Source organism: Crocuta crocuta, unplaced genomic scaffold (assembly GCF_008692635.1).
Source record: "Crocuta crocuta isolate KB4526 unplaced genomic scaffold, BGI_CrCroc_1.0 scaffold126, whole genome shotgun sequence".
NCBI classification, from domain to species: domain Eukaryota; kingdom Metazoa; phylum Chordata; class Mammalia; order Carnivora; family Hyaenidae; genus Crocuta; species Crocuta crocuta.
The window spans coordinates 3,555,158-3,570,405 of NW_027531000.1; the positions used below are offsets into that span (position 1 = coordinate 3,555,158).

At 54.9% G+C, this 15,248-nt stretch overlaps 1 protein-coding gene across 1 annotated transcript in view; it reads left to right on the forward strand.

The window, feature by feature from the left end:
* Positions 1-15,248, forward strand: part of NUP210 (nucleoporin 210) — an 84,476-nt gene that overhangs the window by 58,319 nt on the left and 10,909 nt on the right. The window contains exons 24-33 of the mRNA XM_077770619.1: positions 144-206; positions 383-562; positions 2,673-2,753; positions 3,588-3,719; positions 4,783-4,941; positions 8,107-8,198; positions 9,789-9,963; positions 11,371-11,546; positions 13,325-13,545; positions 15,064-15,200. Coding sequence (XP_077626745.1) covers positions 144-206; positions 383-562; positions 2,673-2,753; positions 3,588-3,719; positions 4,783-4,941; positions 8,107-8,198; positions 9,789-9,963; positions 11,371-11,546; positions 13,325-13,545; positions 15,064-15,200 — 1,416 coding nt within the window. The remainder of the gene's footprint in view (positions 1-143; positions 207-382; positions 563-2,672; positions 2,754-3,587; positions 3,720-4,782; positions 4,942-8,106; positions 8,199-9,788; positions 9,964-11,370; positions 11,547-13,324; positions 13,546-15,063; positions 15,201-15,248) is intronic.

Below are 15,248 nucleotides of genomic sequence, written 5' to 3' on the forward strand. Positions count from 1 at the left end.
CAGGCCCTCACCAGTCCCCCCTCGCAGAGGAGGGATGTGCAGGCGCCTTGTATCCCTTTCCCTGCAAATGTTCAGGTGAATTCTGCCCAGCATAATGAGCTTGGAACATGACGGTCCCTTCTCTCTTGTGTCTCCACACGCAGGTCTTTCCCCCATTTAGGTTGATACCCAGGAAAGTGACGCTGATTATTGGGGCTATGATGCAGGTAGGAACCGAAGGCTGCGTGCCCACCTGCCCCTGCCCGTGGCCCCTGCCTTGCTCTCGGCATGCCCGCCTCATGGGGAGTCAGAGGGCTCAGATGGGGAGCGCTGGGGAGTGGGCGCCCTTGCCTCTGAGGATGAGGCAGGGGCTCACGGGCACTGCTCTTTCTCCCCACCTCAGATCACCTCGGAGGGTGGCCCCCAGCCCCAGTCTAACATCCTCTTCTCCATCAGCAACGAGAGCGTTGCTGTGGTAAACGGTGCCGGGCTGGTGCGGGGGCTGGCCGTCGGCAATGGCACCGTGTCCGGGGTGGTGCAGGCCGTGGACGCGGAGACTGGCAAGCTTGTCATCGTGTCTCAGGTAATGAGCGTGGGCTCTGCTAGACGTGGGGTGCTTCTGAACCCTCCCTGGATGCGGGCCTCCTAGTGGTGGGGCGCAGGATTCTCTGCAAGAGCTGGGGCGCTTGGCAGCTGTTTACTGGGCTCTGGCTCTGCTTGTGAGGACTACCTCCCTCTGACGGTTCTGCCTCTGCCCTTGGAGCCCACAGCCCCTGCTGCCACCCACCCCACGACCAGTGCCAGCCTAGCCAACCTGGGCTCCCCAGGATGGCTCTTCTCCACACTGAGTCTCCCCAGCTGCTCCTTTCTTTTTTTTTTAATGTTTGTTTTTGAGAGAGAGAGAATACAAGTGGTAGAGGGGAAGAGACAGAGGGAGATAGGATCCACAGAGCCCAACATGGGATTCGATCTCACGAACTGTGCGATCATAACTGGAGCTGAAGTTGGATGCTCAACCGACTGAGCCGCCCAGGTGCCCCTCCCCAGCTGCTCCTCGAGGACCAGAGTCTGGTCTCCAACCCCATCCCTGCCCTGGGGACATTCCAGTATGTGATGGTCACGGCAGCCCCCTAGATCTCTCAGCACCCCTCCCCCTAGGCACCCTCCTTCCCAGAGCCTGACTTTGATGTGACATAGAGGTCATTGATTTACTCCGTTTTGCCGGAGTTTCAGTCTCTCTGCAAACAACCTGGTTAAACCACAAAGTCCTTCCGTCATGGAGTCGAGGCCCTGATTCTACCTATTGATTTGATAAAGACCAGCAAGCCTTGGAATGTGCAATCTGTCCTGTGGCATGTGCAGCACGATTCAGAGAGACGTCCTGGAGAGGAAGATGAAGGACCAAGGAGGCCTTGCCTTTTTTTCCCCCCTTCTAAATAAAGGATTAAGGCTTTCAGGAGGTAGCCTGTTTTTTCTCCTTTTGGGTGCCCAGGTGGCTGAAATGGCAGCTGGCTGGAACTTTGGCCAGAGGGGCTGACGGCCATGCATTTCCCTCCCAACCACTTCTCTCTTTTTTTATAATTTTTTTTTTTTTTTTTTTTTTTTTTTGAGAGAGAGTGTGTGTGCAAGAACAGGAGGAGCAGAGAGAGAGGGAGAGAGAAAGAATCCCAAGCAGGCTCCCCACTGTCTGTGTGGAGTCCAATGTGGGGCTCGAACCCACCAACCGTGAGATCATGACTCGAAACCAACCAGGGGCCCCCACTTCTCTGTGTGGTCTGCCCTTGCTGGGCCACCCGTCTTTGTGTCTTCCACCTGTCAGTGTGGGAGAGGAACTGGGGGAGGGTGCTGGCAGCCCTGGGTAGATAGAGGGGCTTTGTCACCAGTCCCACCTGAAATCCATCTCCTCGAGCCCAGGCGGGCAGGAGTTCAGCCTGAGGCCCACGTTTCCACAGTGTACAGGATTCTGCTCAGAAGCTCCCAGTTCCACCTGGCTAAACCAGGTCATAGAATCAGCACCCATGGGCCAGGACTGGCAGAAAGAGAGTGGGCAGTGAAAAGGACAAAGGCAAGGAAGACAATGGAAGTTTATTGAATACCTACTCTATGCCAGGCATTATCCCGGATCACCAGACACAGGAAGTGGGCTCAGTATGACCAGATGCAAAATAGGCTTACTGGTTTTAGTGGCCTGGGTTCAGTAAGAGTCACTAGCATTATAAAGAAGCCTAATAACTTTGATCTTGGACCAGATTAAGAGGAGTATAGACTTCAGAATGAAGGAGAGTATATATAGTCTGCTGTAACCAGACTCTGTATCCTGCATCTGTTCCAGTACCCTGCTCACTGACAGAGAGACACGTTAGATTTGGGGTCAGGAGGATCTGGAATCCTGTCCTGTAGGGCCACTCAGCCTAGAGAACAGTCTCCAGTCACTGCTCCCTCATATCTGTGGTGCTGACCTGGAGCAACTTGGTCAGATAGGGCTGCGGGCTCAGGAGACCAGGCTGGGGGCCCCAAGGGAATGGGAGGAACAGTGGCCAGCTGCGTGCGGGGTGAGCCACCCACAGAACCAGGCTGCCTGGGGAAGCGGGGCATGGTGCTAGACACTTGTGAGCACCTTCTAGCCACGCGGCTCCCAAGCCAGCCTTGGCANTCCACCCCAGCTGGCCTGAGCCCTAAAGCCCTTTCCCTAGGACCTCGTGGAGGTGGAGGTGCTGCTTCTCCAGGCGGTGAGGATCCGCGCCCCTATCACTCGGATGCGGACGGGAACCCAGGTGAGGCCAGGGCCCCTCCAGCCCCTGCTGCCAGTGCTTGCCAGCTGAGCAGCCTCTTGGCGGGTCTCAGGCTCTGAGCTCTGGTTCAGGATGAGCTGGGGGCGGGGGGGCGGAGGAGTCAGTGCTAGGTCGCTGGTTCCTCTCCTGCTCAACCCCTGCTGTCTCTGAGGTCAGACTGGGCTTCAGAAAGGAGCCCTGCCCACATTTCCTGCTCCGGGCCCCACGGGCACTCCGTGTTTTCTCGATCCCCACGCAAAGCCCTCAGCATAGCATTTATCCCTCCATTTCTGTGTTAGCACAATTGTTGAGTGATGCCTGTGTCCCCTTTCCCCCGAGTCTGTCACCTTCCCGCCCCTGGGATAGCACCTGGCGGGAACAGGAGCTAACATTAACGTTCGTATAGCGGGTACTCGGGCTTTCTGTGAAGTGACTCATTTGACATTCATTAATAAGCCGTGAGGTGGCTCCCGGTGTCGTACTCTATGAATACGCAGGAAGCTTACAGCCTCCACCCAGGGTCACACGGCTTGTAAGTGCCAGAACTGGAAGTCGACCCAGGCGGCCTGGCCTGGAGTCCGTGATCCTGCCTCCACGTGTTTCCCTTAGTGGGCACTCAGGAGGTGCGGGGTGAGGGAGCCCGTGAACCCCACCTGCTCCTGCTGCACGTGAGCAGGAACCCCCTGCTAGATTGAGAAAGAGGTTAGGGAAGAACGGGGCACCCATTGCACAAAGGAGGCGGGAAGGCACCCGGGCCCTTGGAGGTGCCCCAGAGCTTGCGGGGGGCAGTCTTGGAGGCAGGACTCTGGTGGTCACGGCGTGGCTTCTCTCCGGCAGATGCCTGTTTACATCACTGGGATCACCAGCAACCAGAACCCTTTCTCCTTTGGCAATGCCGTACCGGGCCTCACATTCCACTGGTCTGTCACCAAACGGGACATCCTGGACATCCAGGGGCGGCACCACGAGGTACCCACCCACCCAGACCCCCCTCCCCCAGAGTGCGCCGGCAGGGAGGGTTCTCGTATTTCTGCACGCAAGGTCTACACCCTCCCTCCTGGGCTGGTCCCAGCCCCGTTCTGCCCTCTGTCCAGGCTTGTCAGGATACCTTCTCCCAAATGTTGCCACCACACTGTCCCCCGCACCCCCACCAGTGTCCTGCTTCTGTTCCCAGGCCTCTCATGACCAGGAAAATGGGCTCCTAGCTCTACCTCCGCCCAGTTTGGGACTGCCCTCAGCCCTTTCCACTTTAAGCACGTTCTTGCTAATGCGAGTGGCTTCATAGGTAACCCGCTTCAGAAGACAGCCTTGTGGAAAGTTCCAGAACATCACAGATGCTTGATCAGGGCCCCTAGTCTGTATTCTGACCTCCTTTCTGAGGTGATGCCTGGCAGCCCTGGGGGCTTTTTCCAGATTTACCCCAGGGGGCAAACTCCTCTCCTCTTTGCCCTTCTTAGAGGGACCCTGTCCTCTGCTCAGCCCTCAGGGCTGGCTGAGTAGCTACCAGCCCCCTCTTTGTGCTGACGGCCCATACATGGGAAGGGACATGCCCATTTGCCCAGGGAGCCAGTGGGGAAATGGAACAATGGGACAGGTTTCCAGCTCTGGTGACTCTAGTCTCCCATCCCTGGGTCCTACAGGACTCAAGCGTGGGGTGGTTTTAAAGATTCTTCTAGCCTTATCTGTGCACCATGGGGAAGGTCCTGTCCCCAGTGCCAGGGAGCTTCCTATGACTGTTCCCATGGCACAGACAGCCCATAATAGAGGGGCTCTTCGGGGAAACTCTGCCAAGTCTAGCAAATACCTCTTGCCTCACCACCCACTCCACACCCTCAAGGCTCTGAGAACCCTGCTCACCGGGGTAGACCCAACATGCACCCACGAGCCTTGTGACACTGTTCCCGCACTCATGTGGGGTAACAGCGCCCCCCACCAGAGCAGGGAGGCGACAGCCTTTGAGAGCAGACAGGCGGCCCTCAGGGGGACTGGAGCCCCCTTCCCCCACTGAGAATGTGTTTGGGGTCTTTGTCAGGCTTCGCTCCGGCTCCCGTCACAGTACAACTTTGCCATGAACGTGCACGGCCGGGTGAAAGGCCGGACCGGGCTGAGGGTAGTGGTCAAGGCTATGGACCCTGCCGCCGGACAGCTGCATGGCCTCACCAAGGAGCTCACTGATGAGATCCAAATCCAGGTAAAGGGCAGGTGGGCAGAAGCCACTGTTAAGGGGAAGTACATGCCAATCCAGTGGCCTCTCCCCCTGGGGGCCATTCGGGCACACAGCGACTCTTCAGCCACCCCACACCTGATGGGTTCTCAGACTTCAGGGAGCCCAGAGATGGGGCTACCTGAGAACATAGGATGGGGACGAGTGGCTGGCAAGAGGGAATGGCATGAACAAAGGCCTGGAGATCCGAAATCGCTTGATGTACTCCCCATATAGCAGATCATTCTGAGCACGGAGTCTGAGGCACCTTCGTGTGAGGAAGAAGCTGGAAGATCGTCTGGGGCATTAATTGAATTGTCAGTGTTTGTTTCGCCAACACTCACAGGCCATGTAACAGAGGCCAACCTGCCTTTCCCCAGTTCTCAGTGTTGCCTCACCTGTGAGGTGCCCCAAGAAGCCCATGGGGCAGCAGCTCTGGGCCCTGCTGCCTGCTGATGAGCCTGAGGCCCTGGGGGTGGGGTCAGGGTGTCCCCTCCAGGTTGCAGTGAGTGGGTGGTGGGTCCTGAAAGGCCTGGAGGGCCATGCGGTATGTACAGCCTGGAGATGGTGTGACCCATCAATTCATATATGGAAACAGAGCCTCGGAGAGGGAGGGGGCCTGCTCCAAAATCCCAGAGGTGCAGCACTGAGTCAGGACTGGAAGCCCAGCAGTTCTTCTCCTGCCCAGGCCTCAGTGCCTGCGTCTCTCTCTCCAATCTGCCCTCCTCCCTCTCCTGTCCATCCGGGCCCCTCGGTATAACTAGAGAGGTGACAAGTTGCTTCTAAAGAGCATTTTTAGGTTCAGGGACCCCATTCTGCTGATCTGGGACCCAGTAACCTCTGAGACACCTTAAATTGCAAAGAAAAATTGGGGGTACTTGGATGGCTCAGTTGGCTAAGCGTCAAACTTCAGCTTAGGTCAGGATCTCATGGTTCATGGGTTCGAGTCCCATGTCAGGCTCTGTGCTGACAGCTCAGAGCCTAGAGCCTGCTTCAGATTCTGTGTCTCCCTCTCTCTCTGCCTCTCCTCCACTCACACTCTGTTTCTCTCTCAAAAATAAATGTTAAAAAATGTTGTAAGTAAAAATTGGAAGCAGCCCCTGAATGAGAGAAAAGAAACATATTCAGGTCCCCTCTTCAAGAAGACATAAGCTATTTTCTAACCCAGGTGCCTATCTAGTCAGGGGTAAAGATTTTCAAAGAAAGAAACCCTCATTTACCACCCCCCCTCACCTTGGCCTTCATATGTGTGTGTGTACACACACACACACAGACACACACACACTTGCACGTCTGCACACACAGACATAAACACACCCAGACACGTAACATACATATACGTGCAGAGACACAGACACACGTGTATACACAAATACACAGACATGCACAGATACACGTTCTTCCCAGTTAAAATGAAATCATGTCTGGCACCTTCTCATTGGATCAAAGAGCTTTTCAGCCTTCAAATTCTGTGACCCCACATGAGTGACTGAGCATCTTTGTGCCTCAATTTTCCTAGCTGATAGCATTTGGAGGTTTGAGTACGTCAGAGACTTAGAGATGCTGGATCCAGCCCCACAGGTGTATTTGATTTGGCTCATTCAGTGCTCTGAAGCCATTTTCTTTTGTTGCCAACATTTAAAAATAGGAAGATGTATAAAAATCCAATAGGCAGCTTGTCCTGAAGATACACAGCATTTTACCACACGCCCAAATCAGCAGGAGACGTGAGGCCCCTCCCTTGGCTCCACCACTCCCCCCAGTCTCCGGATGGTGAGGCCACATGTCAGTGCCATTGACCCTGGCGCTTGCATTATTGCTTTCCTTACCGTTGAGTTAACAGGAAAATAAGATCTCTCCCGCACCTTGATTTTCCTCTAAAGAGGGACAACAGGGGTGCCTGGGAGGCTCAGTCAGGTAGGCATCTGACTTCAGCTCAGGTCATGATCTCATGGTTTGTGAGTTTGAGCCCCACATTGGGCTCTGTACTGCGAGCTCAGAGCCTGGAGCTGCTTCAGATTCTGTGTCTCCCTCTCTCTATAGCTCTGGTCTGCTCATGCTCTGTCTCTCTCTGAAAAATAAATAAACAAAATAAATAAGTAAAGAAGAACAACAAAAAATATGCATTGAAGACAAACAGGAAGGAGGAGGAGACGTATCTGTGTGCATACTTCCTGTGCAGCATGCGTCTGCTTCAAAATCACTTGCCTACTGGAAAGACTCACCTGACCCCAGAACCCCATCTAGCCCCCAGAGGCCACGTATCATTCACCTTTCCGGAAGTGCCGCCACTCACATCGCTGTTCGAACCCCACAGCTCTGTGAGACAGACACGGCGAGGATTATTAGTTTCAGACCCATTTTACAGATGAAGAAATCCAGGCTCACGTATATGATCAGAACACAGCAATGCTGGGAGGGAGGGAGTTTTCTCGGAAAACTGAGCCCTTAGGGTCCAGCCAGTCTCATCAGATCAGAAGCCAGCGGGGAGCTCAGAGATGTGCTCAGTGTCCTGGCCCGGATGCCAAGGGAAGTCCTCCCAAGGGTTCCTAGAGAAGGGGTGGTGGGCAATCAGAGGGCATGTAGGGAGAGGTCTAGAGTTCCTGTAAGTGCTGCCACCGTGGGCTGGGGAGCCGTTGAGAGCCTCGGGGCTCCTGGGAAGTGATGGTCAGATCCACTCGGACCCTACCAGGTTTATCATCTGCTGCCCTGGTTTGCTGATGCGCCCGCACCGTGCAGATCCCATGGGAGTGTGGCAGGAGGGAGCCAGATGGGGGTTAGTCTGAGATGGTCGCAGTGAGGAGCAGCTGAGCAAGACCCTGGGTCCTGGAGTTCTGCACGCTGCCTTCCGTGCCCACAGAGCTGTCCCCACCACCGGGACTTCAGGGAGGGGCTCCTGCTCCCTGGCTCCATGAAGTAGATGCCGTCAGGGCGCACGAACGTGAGCCCTCCTGCTTGCTCTCGTCACACGCTCGGCCTCTCTTAAAAGTCAGCCCTCCCTGTCCCATCACCAGCTGCCTGACAGGTGCTGGCAACAGCGACCCTCCTCATGCCTCAGCCCCATGGGTCTCCCTGCCGGAAGGGGAGGGGAGCAGGTTACCCGGCTGTGGCTTCGGTAGCATGACGAGAAACAGAACTCACCCTCCGTTCCAGGTATTTGAAAAGCTGCTGCTGCTGAGCCCTGAAATAGAAGCAGAACAAATATTAATGTCACCCAACTCGTTTATAAAGCTTCAGACAAACAGGTACGTGACTCAGCACTTGTGTGCAGCCAGGCTGAGAAGCTGCGCTCACCATCCGAGGGCTCATTTGTCAAAGCTGTCAGGAGCCGTGGGTGTTTCAAGCCAACTGCATCTTTCTGGGCTTGAAGTGGGTGAGGCTTCCGCACTCCCCTCCCCTCTGCCACAGATGTCTTCTGCTGGTCCACTTGTTCCTGAGGGTCCAGCTTTTCTCCCCCATTGCCTTGAAAGCTTTTAATGTCCCCTGCTCAAGTCTGCTGCTTCAAGCCTGGGGCTTCAGAGGGCAAGAAGTGCTCCCTGGAAGAGTTAAATTGTCAAATGTCCCTTTATCTTTGAGGCTTACTGTGCAATGTGAGTAGTTCCTGAAACAGCAGCATGGGCACTGCCTGGGAGCAGGTTAAAATGCAGACCCTGAGCCCCATCCCAGACCTGCATGTAACCAAACCCCGACTTGACAGGGATGCCCGTCAGTGTCTGCAAGGCACAGGTTTAAAGCACGTGTGCAAATGTTATTCCCACCTTGCATTCAAACGGGGTGCCTTTGGTGGCAAGGACTTGCATGTGACCTGCAGCTGCTCAGTGGGGGAGGGGCTGTAAGGACCACAGGAGTGCTGGCATGTTCCATGAAATGCACACATGTGGTGGTCCTTCATCCACGAGTATCTCAAAGCCAGGCTGTATGCTAGGCTTTTGGAACAGTTGTGTGACGTACTGGTGTGGAAGCGAGAAGTATGGCATGAGAAGGGGACAGCAGACAGGTATAATGGTTAAGCCAAAGCCCAAAGAAGGGCCTTGGGGATAGAGATAGAGATGCTCGTGCTGGGTCTTGAGGAGTGAATAGGAGTTCTGCAGGTGCCCAGGAAGGGGTTAGTGGAGGAACGTTGAGGTAGAGGCAATAACGTTTACCTCAGTGTCATCTGAGGAGGGTCTGTCAGTCTGCACGCAGAGAGCAAGGGGAGGGGGGCAAGCCCTGGGGGCTGAACACCTTTACTTCCTGTTGCTTCTTTGTTTTGTAATAAGCATGAAACAACGTGGGATGTGTCTTCCACCCAGCACAGATAGTCCGTAGCTTAACAAACCACTGTCTGAGCAAGCAGCCCATTTTCATCCTTGGAAACAGGACAGGGCAACACTATTGCTTCCCTTTCACAGTCAGGGAAACTGAGGCCAAGAGAGGCGGCACGTAGCTGCTTGCCAGGCATTGGGACTGCCCTCAGGTTCTGCCCAACTCGGAACCCTTTTATCTCTCCACTGTGCCTGGCCACCTTGTGTCAGTAAATGGGAAGGCTTGCCCCAGAAACGATCGTGCACAGCGAATGTGCCCTGAGGCTGATGAGAGGAGCTCGCCCTCAGTCCCTTCCCCCAGAAGCAGCACTCTCCTTGGAACCATCAGTTTTCCAAATTAAGTTTCCCATCTAGTCGTGCTGCGCACCCGGGTCCTAATGCACAGTGGGGCTAAGATCAGGCCTTTTCCTTCTCGCAGGAGCCATCACAGAACCCAGATGGCTGTATCTCAGGGCAGGGGTGCCGGGCCCCTTGCTGCAACCCACTCCCAGTGCTGTGCTCTGAAAATCCGAGTCTGTTTGTTTTCCAAAGGGATGGAGCGGCCTCTCTTAGCTACCGCATCCTGGACGGGCCGGAGAAGGTTCCTGTCGTGAACGTTGATGAGAAAGGCTTCCTGACTTCAGGGTCTGTGATTGGGATGTCAACCGTCGAAGTGACCGCCCAAGAGCCTTTTGGGGCCAACCAGACCATCCTGTTTGCTGTAAAGGTAGCATCATGTTTTCCTCCTTTTTGGAGTAATAAAAGCAGTATATTGAGGTAAAGAACTCCCCCTCGCAGGTATAAAATCCATTCACCTCCAAGCTGAGAAATTATGGGTAAGAATTTATTGAAAATAACTTGGGGGCAGAGGTCCTAGATGGAAAGTTATAGAATCTTCTAGATGTCAGAGCTGGAGATGGTTGGAGATTATGGATCGCAGTGGCCTCATTTCATAGATGGGGAAACTGAGGCCCAGCGAGGCCCGTGATTTGCTGGGACTGGCACCCTGGTGTCCTGAGTGGGCAGCTGGTACCTGGAACATGGTAGGTATCTGTGTGCGTTGACTGCATGTGCTGACACCCAGCACAGAGATGGTTGCATTACACAGGTGGCAGCATGTGTGATTCAGTGACCTGTTTTACACGCAAGGACCCTGGGACTCATCATTAAGGTGACTCGCTCAGCAAGTCACTCCCAGTGGAGGAGAGTCAGGGTCTGGGCCCGAGCCCTAAGCCTGGTCAGCCGGGTTGTGTCCTCTGGTCACGTCACGGCACGTCCCATGTCCCTCTCCCATCCAGTGCTCCGTGGTGGTGGGGGCTTTGTCCTCTGGTGTCCTTGGGTTGGGTCCCCAAATTTCCTTCCACTGTCTCATCATAGCCACTTTCTGAATCCTGGGTGACAGACAGGATCTGTGACTTCAAGTTCAAGATTTTGCTGGGGTCACAGATCTATTTCCTTAATTAATGTCTCCTTGTTTCCATAATTACTGCCTGGCAGGGAACCTGCACCCTAGGTTTTGAGTGAGTGAAAGCAACTTGCTGCTCATCCTACTTCAGCAAACATGTGCCAAGCACCAGCTGTGTTCCAGTCACTGCACTGCCGACCTTTATCTAAGAAACAGGGTCTTCTGAGTGAGGGCTACCTTTCTGGCCAGAATAGATTCTCCGTGGGGTTGGGGACCCAGGGCTGCTCTCTCTGGAGCTCGGGTTTCTGGGCTCCGTAATCCCTTCCCCTGGAGCATGTGCCAGCACACGGTGGCTTCTGGCTGATGGTCCACAGTCCAAACTGGCATGACTTCCACTTTAAACACCTGAGAGCCAGGTTTTAGAAGGAAAACTGAACACTGAAAACCCATGGGATATTTTTGCAAATGTGAATAATGATCTAATTTTTCTAAGTGAGCAGTTTTGATTCTTGTAGATTGGGGGGATTTGTTTTTAGTAAGTCCAGCCTGCTGTGTGGGAAAGTGGGGTTCTTGTCACTAGGTTGGGACTCTCGGGAGACAAGACCTTTTCTCTTTCTGTGATCCCTGAGTCGATCCAGCCCCTGGTCCCTCCTGAGGCAGCCCCCCCACCGGGAGCAGGTGAGGCTGGTCCTCAGGGCAGTCACTCCGACACCCGCTTGCTGTCCTCAGGTGTCTCCTGTGTCTTACCTGAGGCTCTCCATGAGCCCTGCCCTGCACACCCAGAACAAGGAGGCTCTGGCAGCCCTGCCTCTGGGAATGACCGTGACCTTCACCGTCTACTTCCACGACAACTCCGGAGACATCTTCCATGCTCACAATTCCATCCTCAGCTTTGCAACTAACAGGTGAGGTGTGGGTGAGGCTTATATCCCTCGTGCAGATGCAGGCCAGGTGTACCGGATTTCATGTATGGGGGGTGGCTGAGTGGTAACACGGAGAGTCTAGTGCCCCGGAAGGAGAGCTTTACTGCCTTGTGGTGGGAAGCTGTTGGTGATGTCCCCTGGCGGCAGGAGACGAGGTGTTGGGGTTTGTGATAAACCCTTGTGTACCCATGAAAGCCAGACTGCAGGGGAGATGTAAGCAACCTGCCCATTGCGCTAGCCCTGTGATGGGTGGATGCCAGTCGTTGGTCACAGAGTTTATAGAAGTCGGTCAGAGCAGGGTGCACACCTTCCAGTGCTCTGGTGCTGGTGAGGAAGGAATGTGACATTCACTGCATCTGCGGTGTACAGGCCTTTCCACGTGACATCCCGCTGACTCCTCCCTATAGCCTGTTTGAGAGAGAGACAGAATGTGAGTGAGGGAGGAGCAGAGAGAGAGGGAGACACAGAATCTGAAGCAGGCTCCAGGCTCCGAGCTGTCAGCATAGAGCCCGACGCAGGGCTCCAACCCAGGAGCTGTGAGATCATGACCTGAGCCGAAGTGGGACGCTTAACCCACCAAGTCATCCAGGTGCCCCACCATCAACCTGTTTTACCAAGACCTCCAGGCGATTCTAAAGGTTGAGAACTATTGGCCCAGGGGCAGGCAGAGCAGCTCAGAGGAGAAGAGAGAAGCAGCTGGCCTAGGAGGAAGGACAGCTTATCCTCCTAAAGGAACCCTTTAGGCTTCCAGGGTGTCTGGGGAGCAGAAGGCTGTATCCAGGTGTGGGTGACCATTGCAACTTGGCCTCAGAGGCCTGTTCAACACACCCGGGCCGGGCATAGCGGGGCATAGCCTGGTGGAGGAACCGAGGTTAGGAGTCAGACATGGTTCAAGCCCCAGCTCTGGCCTTTGTGGGGCCTTGCCAAACAAGGCAGCTCACCTCTCCAGGCCTCTCTTTCTGTACCTGTCATGTGGGGAACACACCTAGTCCTCAGGGCCAGCAGCTTCTCTGTCATGGAGAAGGCCTTTGGCACACTGTGGAGCTCCGTGCACGGCGTATGGGCCGCCCGTGAGTCTGGGGCCTAGGCCACCCTGGAGGACACGGAGCCAGCTCCTCCCAGCCCCTCAGCTCCCCCACAGAGGTCCCGCCAGCCCTGTTAGTGGTGGGAGCCTCTCTCCTGTAGCCCCTGAGAGCTCCAGAGAGAGAAGGCGTGGTGGAGGAGCATGATAAAGCCAGAGGCCCTACCCGTCAGGCCTGCCAGTCTGGGCCTTTCCACCAGAGCGACCTTGGCTGCTGTTGACCGAGCACTCGCTGTGTGCCAGGTGCCAGGCTTGGTGCTTTATAGCCACTGACCTGGTTTAGTGCTTGCATCAAGCCTGGACGTCGGTACACATTAACCCCATTTTACTGATGAGGAAGTTGGTAGAGGCCGTGCCTCCCAAGAATGTCCTTGTTCCCTGTTGGGAAAGACAAGCAAGCATCTTGTAGCTCACCTTGCCCTCCGCTTTCCCTGCTGGGACGTGGGGGACGTGCTGTGGGCCATACCCCCCCCCCCGGGGGGGAGGAGATGAGGCCAGGTTTGTGCTGCTGCAGTGGCCCGAGCTCTGCACCAGGTGCTCGGTAACCTTGAACCAGAGGGATGCCTGGGGCCACCGTCCACAGAAAGCTTGGCCCAGCAGAGGCCTCGACTACATTTCTCCCTCCATAGCTGGGGGTTCTTTCCTGAGACTGAGAGCCCACTCCCCTTCTTGTGCCTAGAGACGAGTTTGTGCAGATCGGGAAGGGCATTGCCAACAACACCTGTGTCATCCGCACTGTCAGCGTGGGCCTGACGCTGCTCAGCGTGCGGGACACGGAGCACGTGGGCCTGTCCGACTTCGTCCCGTTGCCTGTCCTACAGGCCATCTCCCCGGAGCTATCTGGAGCGGTGGTGGTGGGTGACGTCCTCTGTCTGGCCACAGTTCTGGTGGGCCTGGAAGGTGAGAGAGAGAGAGAGAAAGATACTGGCTGAGGTTGGGGTTGGGGGAGCATACTTTTGAATCAGGGGCAGCCCTAAAGATGGGAGGGGGCCCCTGTTGTAAGACAAGCAGGGCTTGTATGACATTCAAGAGCAGGGGGCAGGAAATGGTGGTCCAAACCCAGCATGCTGCCTCTTTTTGCAAATACGTGTTGGGAACTCTGCCCACCCTCATTTACATGTTGTTAGAGGCCATTGTTCCCCTACAACTTCCCGGTTCGAGTGGTGGCATCAGAGACCTCTGGGTCTGCATGGCCCAACAGACATGCCACCCCGCCCTTTATGGAGAAAACTTGCCAACCCGTGCGCTAGTATAGCGCAGTCTATATGGAAGTTTCTCGCACTGTGGAAGCATCCCGTATTGAGGCTAACACAAGGGGCACTGACCATCCACCCCGGGAATGTGGCTAATGCAACTGAGGAGGAACGTTGTTTAATTTTAAGTCATCTTGCGGCTGGTGGATACCACGTGCCTGTACAGCCTGCATCTAGAAGGAAATGAAAGCGCAGAACAGCTATCTGCCATTCAGTGATCTCTAGGTTTCAGCCATTCCTGTACCACCTGTATGTCCATGACCTACGTTGCTCAATTTTTTTTTTTTCAAATTGACTCCCTATTTTTTTACCTAATTAAATCCATTAAAAAATTTTTTTTAATGTTTTATTTCTGAGAGAGAAAGAGAGACAGCATGAACAGTGGAGGGTCAGAGGGAGAGAGAGAGATACAGTATCTGAAGCAGGCTTCAGGCTCTGAACTAGCTGTCAGCACAGAGCCCGATGCAGGGCTCGAACCCACGAACTGTGAGATCATGACCTGAGCCAAAGTTGGACGCTTAACTGACTGAGCCACCCAGGTGCCCCTTTTTTAAAAAAATTTTTTTAATGTTTTATTTAATTAAATTCATTTTTAAAGTACGTTCAACGCTGCCCCTAAAGAAAAGCAAGTATAATTTGCCAGAAATAGGATGTGGTTGTTGAGTTACCTTGTTGTACCTGTTACATAATGTGATTAGCTTTTAAGTAAGAAACGCTGTCTAGCGCCAGCTGGTGAGCTGACACTTGCTTTGTTTGCTTAAAAGGGATTGATAAACATCTGGGGGTGGGCAGCGGTGGTGCTGTGGGGAGGGCCAGCAACCAGGCCAGCCCAGGACAAGGGAACGATGAAGGGATTGAAGAAAGCAGGCGCTGGAGTGAAAGCAGGGCCGGAGGCTCACTCTGGGCAGGGTCATAGCCGCTCAGAGAGCAGGTGCACTCCAGGTGGCCACAGCCAGGGGCCGGGGCCAGAGGGAGTGGGCCAGAGCCAGGGTGCAGAGGCAAGTGGCGTGGCTTCTACTCTGAGTGTGATTCGGGGCTTCCCTGGCAGCATGTGGAGAACGGGACCAGGGTCACCCAGAGACTAGCACGGTCACCCAGGTGACGGGTCGGGGCGGGCATGGCAGGTGAGGAAGGGAGGAGTGACAGTCCCAGCTTTCTCTCCCAGGCCTGTCCGGAACCTGGAGCTCCTCAGCCGACAGCACCCTCCACATCGACCCCAGGACGGGCGTGGCTGTGGCCCAAGAGGCAGGAACTGTGACGGTTTACTACGAGGTTGCTGGGCACCTGAGGACCTACAAGGAGGTGGGGCCTTGGGGCATGTGTGATGCAGCCCTTAGCTTTCTATCCTGA